At 36.7% G+C, this 9,711-nt stretch overlaps 1 protein-coding gene across 3 annotated transcripts in view; it reads left to right on the forward strand.

Moving 5' to 3' along the window:
- Positions 1–7,098: 7,098 nt before the first annotated feature.
- LOC147073254 (uncharacterized) overlaps positions 7,099–9,711 on the forward strand; it is a 781,660-nt gene continuing 779,047 nt past the window's right edge. For 2 of the 3 annotated variants that reach the window (XM_085945113.1, XM_085945115.1), the window contains exons 1-3: positions 7,099–7,237; positions 8,231–9,024; positions 9,110–9,187. In XM_085945113.1, coding sequence (XP_085801239.1) covers positions 8,256–9,024; positions 9,110–9,187 — 847 coding nt within the window. In that variant the 5' untranslated portion in view covers positions 7,099–7,237; positions 8,231–8,255. Of the gene's footprint in view, positions 7,238–8,230; positions 9,025–9,109; positions 9,297–9,711 lie in introns of all 3 variants that reach the window. The other variant, XR_015070437.1, reaches the window with a different exon arrangement.

Genomic DNA, 9,711 nt, shown 5'->3' on the forward strand with positions numbered 1-9,711 from the left:
GCTTCTCGCTTCGACGCAAGAGTGATTTTCATTACAAACACAATCTTCGTAAATCTAATTTGTAAACTTCGCATTGTAACAAACTGTAATTTGAATTTGTAATTTGTTTTAAGGGATAATAAATTCGGGGCTACTTTCATACGCATCAAAACCTTCTGATTGTATTCATTACCTACCCCTCATCACACCATCCCTTACTACATAATCATTGGATATTGTACAAATGAACATTGTATCAAAACTATCGATGTCTGACGACGAAAACATTGTTCTTATTAGTTCTGCATCGCGCTCTAAAATGATATTATTCTAAGCACACTTACCATAAGCGCAGTTTCAGCTTCGCCATAATTATTGTTGAGAAGATTTTCTTACCACAATATGTATAATTCAAGATACTCTTAACTAGTCTAAAACTCAAATTACATTGGCACATTGTCCGGCCAACCGTCTAGCTCGACCGTTTGCCACGTTCGCCCCCGATCGTGAAATCGTTCCCCAGAGTCGTGACTGAATTGGAACTATTCGTATTTTTTCGGCACCATCGTGTCTAAAGCGTCAATTACATTGAGCTTTTTTACGAGCTGATTATTGGCAAATTTATAATCTGCCTGTAAATTCGCCCAGTGTAATCATCGAACAAGCTAATAAGCAGGTTGTAAACACTCCACCGAGAAAAGTTGAAAGCCGGTCAACTTTATAAGCTACACGCCGGCTTGTGGGCGTATCGCGTCTGCGCAGTAGAGCGTGGTGGTGGAAAAACGAACTACTCATTTTGAAATTTACCTTTTTGATGTTTTAAGCGTCAATTACATTGAGCTTTTTTATGAGCTGATTATTGGCAAATTTAAAAGCGGGCGGTTCAGCTGCTGCGATTTCATGATTCACACAAAATTTTCCATTCGCTGATAAGCCACAAGCCAGCGAGCGATTTTGACGAAACGTAGTTCGTTTTTTTGCCGGGAGGTCGCTACGCTCCATAATAATGTTTCCATTAAACGTCAAAAAGGTAAATTTCAAAATGAGTAGTTCGTTTTTCCACCACCACGCTCTACTGCGCAGACGCGATACGCCCACAAGCTGGCGTGTAGCTTATAAAGTTGACCGGCTTTCAACTTTTCTCGGTGGAGTGTTTACAACCTGCTTATTAGCTTGTTCGATGATTACACTGGGCGAATTTACAGGCAGATTATAAATTTGCCAATAATCAGCTCGTAAAAAAGCTCAATGTAATTGACGCTTAATGGAAACATTATTATGGAGCGTAGCGACCTCCCGGCAAAAAAACGAACTACGTTCCGTCAAAATCGCTCGCTGGCTTGTGGCTTATCAGCGAATGGAAAATTTTGTGTGAATCATGAAATCGCAGTAGCTGAACCGCCCGCTTTTAAATTTGCCAATAATCAGCTCATAAAAAAGCTCAATGTAATTGACGCTTAAGATTACCAAGAAGTCCAAGAACGTTCGAATATATCCGAATTAACACTGAGTTACCAGGTCTGGACGCACGTGGCGTGTCCTGTCTTGTGTTTGACATAGCAACACAAATTTGAGGTTCACATAATGAAATTAGGGGTGCCTAACTTTATTAGTTATATTAATAATAATAATAAAAAAACAAAAATAATATCCTAGTAAATACAATCAGAAACTAGTTATTTGTCTAAACGTCATCTCCAGTTGTTATGTAAAGTAACAACATAATGAGATAAGACTGTTTAGTGTTGTCACCAAGTTGACCATTTTTTGGTTAACTTATTATTGTTGTTAACACTAGCAACTGAACATATATTATAAATAAACCAATCAAATCAAGCACCAACAGTGACGTCCCTAGACAAAATCCCGCCCTTAGGCAGCGCTATAATGCCGCCCCATTTTGTATACAATATTTTTTATCATTCGTGCTCGTGTCGTTTCTGGTCACCAAGGACGTCTAATGACAATAGAAGTAAACTAGACATCGCGAACCCGACAAAAAAATACAGCCCTGTTATTATTCGCTTTTGCAAGTGTTTCAGGCTTTCACAATCACATGTTCGATTCAAATTAAAAAAAAAATAACTCTTTTATTATTTATTTTATTGTTGTTACACCCGAATCCAACTGGGCCAAATCGGTCCAAATATCGGGGTTGTACCTATGTACCTATGTCACGACAGGTGAAGATCTGTTGAAAAAAAATAGAAGCCAACACAATGGCTTCTTGCCGATTCATGGAAATTGCTGAAATTCCATGGTTAACTAATTAAGAGAAAGAAAGACAGAAAGAAAAACTAACTAAGAACCTCCGTGATTGGTACGAGTGCAGCTCCACCGAACTGTTCCGGGTAGCAGACGACAAAGATAAGATCGCCTTGATGTTGGTCGACCTCCGCTAGGGGATGGCACAATAAGAAGAAGAAACTAATTCTGTATAAAATCACCCCTTCTGTTTATTACATCTATAGCGGCATTTCCCAAATTCTCAAAAAATATACCTATTCTACCTAGGAACTCACATACCTAACCAGTACCTGAGTTCCCTGATCAGTACTATTCATAATTATTATTCATTCCATCGCCCATTCAAATATTTATCTGAACTCAGCCAAGAAGGAAATACATCCAAATCATTTTTAATAAATCGTAATAATTATAAATAAGGGTTTGAATAAAATATCTACAAATTTTATTAGCCCAATTCTAATTAGATATTACTTATTAACTTTACACACCCAAAACTTTCTGTGTGTGACGCCTTATTTTGCTAATCTCGACAGCCAAAGTCAAGTTAAACTACACTTTTTCATAATATGAAATCAAATTTGCCAACAGGTATACAAAATTCAAAAATATACATAACTACAAATTAATTAATTATTAATATAATAAATTAATTAATTAATTACTATTGAAAATATTAAATAGCTCCTTCTGATATTTTTGCCGTGTATTTCAATTTAATGATATTATCATTATTCAAAATACAATAAGTACAAGCCATGCATGGTAGACGTTAACTTGACTAACGAGAGAAATTTGTGCAGTTTTCTACTTTATTTATGTTTCACGTGAAGTTAATATTGAGGCCGGTGGCAGCACTCTACAAATATAAAAATTACTCCGCGAGCAGATGCGATGCCATTATTGATTGTTAAGTGGTGTATTCTAAAATAACTGCAATATAATCAAAACTGGGCAATTCTACCGATTATAGGATAGGTAGGTACTCATATATTTATTTTATATAGGTACTTACAAAGCATTTATCTACTCTATAACCTTAATTGTTATAACTTGTTGTCAATTATTCGTCTTGATGATTATGATTACATAGGTACCTACATATTGTAAGATGTTAAACGAAATTAGTGGAAACTGTACTATCAGCGTTATTAACATAGGTATTTATAGTTAGATACTGTGAGGGTACTGATGACTGAAGACGTATTGGATGATATGATCAACGTTGTTAATCATATTAATAACGTATTCATTGTTGAACAAATACATTGGGATTATTGTTTTTATCAATAAGGTAGGTACTTACCCATAAGTAGTACCAACTTAATTCTCACCAAATAGTCTCACATTACATCTATTGAATAAAAATCCTTATAAAAGTCATGGAGAAGTTGGATTCGGGCTTGCGCAGACAGAGCGCGGTCAGGCGGTCTGCGTTCCGCGTTCGGAGTTCGGCGTTCTTTGTACTGTATGGACTTCATACTGTGTGGGTACACAGCCGGCGGTCAGACCGCGCCGGTCAATTGGAACGCTAGAGTTCTGGAGTTCTATGCCCGGAATTACAAAGAACGCCGTACCTCCCGTCCAGTCCCGTCATAGGAATTTGAGCAGTCACACAACATAGAGCGAAACCACACGGGGGAGTGAGTACGCAACAGCGGTGCTTTCTCACTTCCACTCGCAGTCGGAATATAGCGGTCTCGCATTATGCAGCGCTTGTGTCAGTACAACGTTTGTAAACAAATGGAACGCTTATTGTTGACCGCCACCTGTCTGCTGTCCCTGAACGTTAGCGGTCAACGGTCGGTTGAACGCAGAACTCCGACCGCTCTCTGTCTGCGCAAGCCCTTCGAAGTACCTACTCACATTATTATTTAATCTAAGACTCACACCTTTTATATATTTGTTGACAGCTTTGCCAAATTAATTTACTGGAGCTGTTTATAAAATATATGTAAATCATAGAAATAGTTAGCAAAGAAATTTAAGCGACTGAAAAATCAAAGTTATTATCGCTGAGAAAATCGAAAGCGTCATTGCGATATTTTTCATAACGGTTGATTCATCATACTACTATACCAGTCAATGTAATCTTCAAATTAAAACTTGCCTGAAATTAATAGTGGATAATAAATAAATTATTTTACAATATCATCAACATCATTACATAATCAACTATATATGCCAGGTGAATTTACTACAGGAAAATAAGCTCTTCAAACTCTATAGTCTCTTCTCGGTTCCTTGTTCTTCACAACCACACACAATCACGCCTACCCTTAATATTTCGTCGATCCAACGTACATTGAGGCGGATTTTTGGTTGTCATAATATTATATCCCCTGAACACCATTTGATTATCATGTTCATCGAGCGGCTATTCTATATAAAATCAATTTGTAAGAGAAAGTCTTAATTTATGGACCACTCTATTACTCAAAGGCCAATATCGAATACATTCATGAAAATTGGAAGCACACATTGGTTGAACACTGTCAATTAAGTTTAAACGCCAAATGCTTTCCACGGCCACTTTGTTTGACGATAGTTTCATCATTTATACCACCACCTATAGAAACATTTGTCAGAAATAAAAATAGAAGATGTAGACTTGGTGAATCACTTGATTTTTGGTATATTTTCGTATACTTTATATTTTAGTAGATTTCGATAGGCTTGTCACGAAATTTGCAATTTAAAAACTGGAAGAATAACTTCAGCTTACTTCATCGTTTTCCTACATAATAATATGGTATGGTTCTCTTACCCATTGACGTTGAGCACGATTATTGCATAGAACATCCTTCCAGTATATCTATTGCCTCACGTCTGGCCTTTTTCACATGGGTTCCCAAAATAACCATTTCCGATAGGTACAAACCGCCTCTACCATGAAACCACGTTAAACCTAAATATTTTAATAAAGTAAATAATTTCGAACGATAAACCCGATTCTTATTTTTGTCAAATCTACTCGCGGGCTTGTTTTACTACTTTATTTCAATGTGATTCATTCCAAGTGCAATATTTGCATACAAATTAAAAATATTTTATTTGGTAATCAAAAATTAATATATTTTTATTGTTACTATCCAAAAAAGTAGTTTTACGTCTATTTTGAGTGCCTAGTACATACATACAAACATTTTAAATGAACTCAGAATTTGTATTATTTTGAAGGTGTGTTCCATTGAATAACATGAAGTAAAATAGGTGTAACACGATAAACTGATTTTAAGTATAAAATTAAATATAGATACAATTGAATATTTCCAAATAACTAACATTTTAAAATCGTAAAATATGTATTTAAAACTTATCGCGATGTGATATACGATATACTGGCAGTTAACATATTATACAGCAAAATAATAAAACGTACAAAATAATCGCATCAAAATTTAATACTTATAATATTTTCCATTATTGAGAGCATAATATATATTATTATCATCATTGCTTTATCATTCTAAAGATTTATTTGGAATATAAAAGTATTTCTGCCATCCATAAATAATACAATGTTTTATTCTAGGAAGTAAAGGGTAAGCATACGCGAATGTCTTCAAAATATTATCATAAAAACGTCATCTAAAAAGGCATTATAACAATACTGCCAGTCTAAATCCATAAAATTAATCCGTTATTGTCATTTAATTTTGTATACGATATACCAGATATTTAAAATATTATAAACTATTCCAGACTATTGTACTAAAGCATCATGCTTCACTCCCGATAGGCACTTCATATAAAGGGGATAGGCGCTAAAAACCGTCTAGGTGGCCCAAATGTATAAGCACATACCCTAAGTAAGTAAAGTGTACTAAAGCATCTAAATTATCATCGTCGAGGATCTTCCATTCAAAAAGCTTTATACGATCTAACTCTTTAGCGGTTTCAAAATTTTGCCATCCGTATAGAGGTAGAGTATCCTCCACGTAACTTTGCAATTGTACACAATGACAAGATTTGTGTGTAATACGTAATGCGTATTATTAAATGCTAGGCGCCTGATTGGCTGATTTCATCAAATAATTTAAAAAAATCTATTCCGAATTGCAAGGTTTCGTGGAGGGTAGTATATAAGCCAGTAAGGATCTACTTTTGGTAAAACTATCGAGTAGAGACTATCCCCTTCTTCACTGATTCTCGATGTTTCCACTGAAAATACGACTCTCTACATTGATATTATCTGGAATGTGGCCAAGTGATCAAAACACTGTAGAATAAACTTTTACATGCATTGTAACTCCAACAACATATTTTTAAGGGCATCAGTCATCAGTTTTTGTTAATTAGGAATCTAAACCTGATAAAAATGATATACTTACTTAAAGAAGGCTATAAACTCTGCCCACATGTATTTATTAATTCGTCCACTTGAAACTTGGTTTAAATTTGGATAATATGGAACCAATACTACTGACAGCTTTCATAATAATAATATATTCAAACCTTTCATTGCTCTACAATTATTGATCTTTCCGGTATATGAGATACAATAAAGACAAGATGTGATATGTTAGCAATATATATTATGATATTGAATAATAATTATATTATATTGCTAACAAAAATAATGTTTACCAACGGCTTTGAAGAAACTTATTCGTAACGAGAAAACAGCTACACCCATGCCTCGGTTTTCTGTTGATCAAAAAGCAAACAGTAATCATATTTTAAATAAAATCGTAAAAAATAAATTCTATATTTTTATGTCAATTGGAATTTAAAAAAATAATAATTGGTTAGTAAAATTTGTCAATATATTTTATTTTGTGGAGTATGGTAATGTAATGTTGAACTATTTTTTATTGGGTATAGCGTCATTCGAAAATTCGGGACTTCGTCGAGGCAGCCGGCTACGTCATTATAATACGGGACACAAGTAAGAAAGGGTGTGCGTCAGGATAATTCTGCGGTGATCAAGAAAACATCCCGTCTGGACATTTAATCATTAATACTAATGATTCTCACCGCGGCCTGCTGAAAACAAACTTATATTAAGGTATGTGTTTTGCTTATCTAGTTTTCGTTGGTCTTATTTCCGTTTCTACTTGTTACGATCTCAACTCGCTCATGGCGTCAGTGACGCTTAGCTTCGTGGTCATGTTTGCGTGTTCATTGTCTCTAATTAATTCGCATTAGTCTCCAGTATTAGCACAGGTCTATTCATTTTATAAGTTATCTTAGTCAATTATTGTATTTTTTGCCCATCGCGTGTTACTTTGGTAGGTTGTGTTACGGTTGATATTTTTGTTTGTTCGTTGACGCCGGTCTCGTCGGTAGTTTCTTATTGCAGTTTTATCTGTACGGTTGTGTTTCAATATGCATTGCATTTATGTCGAATTAGGTAACGCCCGGTTTTTATAGCGTTGTGAGGACGCGTGCGCGTTATTATCCGGTGGCGTCCTTGGCCGCCATTACACTACAGTACACGGCTTTATGATGGGCGTCTGCTAGTTTGAGGCAGCTTCGAGTATTTTGTGAAACTGTCCTGTCTGTCTATATTCCTTAGTGGTTTATTGTGTTTTGAATACATGGTGTCTCTAAATTACGAAAATGCCACCTTAGTTTTGGGTCCATGCCGCCATTTTCTCGCCGTCACTTAGCGTCCTACGCCATCTTTTTGAAGTGCGTCGCCATAGTATTTTTGTTTTCACCCAATCTGTTGAATTCTCCGCAATTAATGGTTGTACTTATATATGCAAGCAATTTAAATTTAATGAATTCTTATCTTATTATTCTCCCATACAACATATATGGAAATGTAGTGGCATCATATTAATTTTCATTGAAATGGCACACTTGCCGACGTTGGTGTAATTAGTTGGACTAAAATAAGCAATATTCAAATAATTTTGGTTTTAGGCCCTCCTTTACCAAAGTCCATTATTAGAAGATTATGTACTGTTACGAGTATTCACTTTTTTTTTTTTTTACCCTTTCATTGAATGTTTGTGGTGATAGTTATCTAATTATGCCCTTTCTTTTTTTCTAGGGTTAGTCAACAAATAGCGTCCACCATGGGGTCGGACGAACAATTTTCGTTATGTTGGAACAACTTCCATTCGAATATGTCCACTGGGTTCCACGGGCTACTGTCCCGTGGAGACTTGGTGGACGTGACGCTGGCGGCCGAAGGAAGGTTGCTGCAGGCTCACAAGCTGGTGCTCTCCGTCTGCTCGCCATATTTTCAAGAGATGTTCAAGATGAACCCGACTCAGCATCCAATAGTATTTTTGAAGGATGTTTCGCATTCGGCACTTAGAGATCTCTTGCAGTTCATGTACCAAGGTGAAGTAAATGTGAAGCAGGAAGAATTAGCCGGGTTTATCAGTACGGCCGAACAGCTGCAAGTGAAGGGCCTCACCGGTAACCAAAACGAAGAGAACTCAACCCCCGCCTCTAAACCAAAGCCGTCATCGAGACCCGGCCCTAGATCGTCGCAGCAGCGGTTGTCTATGACCAAACCTGAGACTGACCTAGATAATAAGCCCTTGTCAAACCAAGTAGCCGTAAAACGACCGAATAGACCCTCAATCACGCCTAGCAATCCCCAGTCCTCACAGCCCGCCCCAGCAAAAAGAAAATGCATAGACCCTCTAGAAGCCGGCCCGTCGGGGGCGTCATCGAAGGAAGACTTTGTGACGATACCTGACGAAGAAGACAATGCTGTTGCCCCTAAAATGGAACCTGAATTCGTAAATGAAGCACTCTGGGAGGATGATGACGATGGCACAAACAATGACGATGGCACCTTTGGCGAGGATGACTCAAATATGGAAATGTCTGGTATGTTGATATTTTATTTGATTGTCTCTTTGAAGTATAGAATGTTTGGTCTTGGAATTATATTGTTTTATTCGTTGACTTACAGGCTTTGGAGATGGATCTGTTACTGGAGATACAACAATTGCAGGAGCGACGGAAGGAGGAGCAGTTGGCGACGCACAAGGTAGGATTGCAAATCCAACTTCACCCTGTTATTTATACAGTCTTGGCTTCAGTTAGTGCCAGTGTACTTACAATACCAAATTACTGATATTTAATTAACTTATGGACTCGTGTACCCTTGTGGTCCGTACCGCACGTGGATGTTGCGCTGGCACTAGCTCCGGTTCTGGACGGTTTTAAAATTGAAGTTGGCTGTTTTGCACTGAGCGCCCACGTTTCCACACTTAATATTTGTGTTATCTGTTTATTCCTATTGGTTATATCTAATGATGTGTCATATGTGGGTTCGATTCCTACAGTTATTAATTGGTCAAATACTTTGCGGCCTGATATCCGCATTAATTCTAGCTCGATGGACCCACTGTAACCGGCCTCGACTTATAATCGAGTGACATTAAAGGTAGGTGGATTTTTCTTTTTGAACCCTGGGTGCTCATATTTATTTGGTGACTACATTCCGTTTATTGTTTTATACCTAGATCGTAATATAATCTTATTAAGCAGTACCGCCAACTTCATTTTTGT

The sequence above is a fragment of the Rhyacophila brunnea genome, unplaced genomic scaffold (assembly GCF_057557595.1).
Source record: "Rhyacophila brunnea isolate RB1 unplaced genomic scaffold, BYU_Rbru_1.0 scaffold_18, whole genome shotgun sequence".
NCBI classification, from domain to species: domain Eukaryota; kingdom Metazoa; phylum Arthropoda; class Insecta; order Trichoptera; family Rhyacophilidae; genus Rhyacophila; species Rhyacophila brunnea.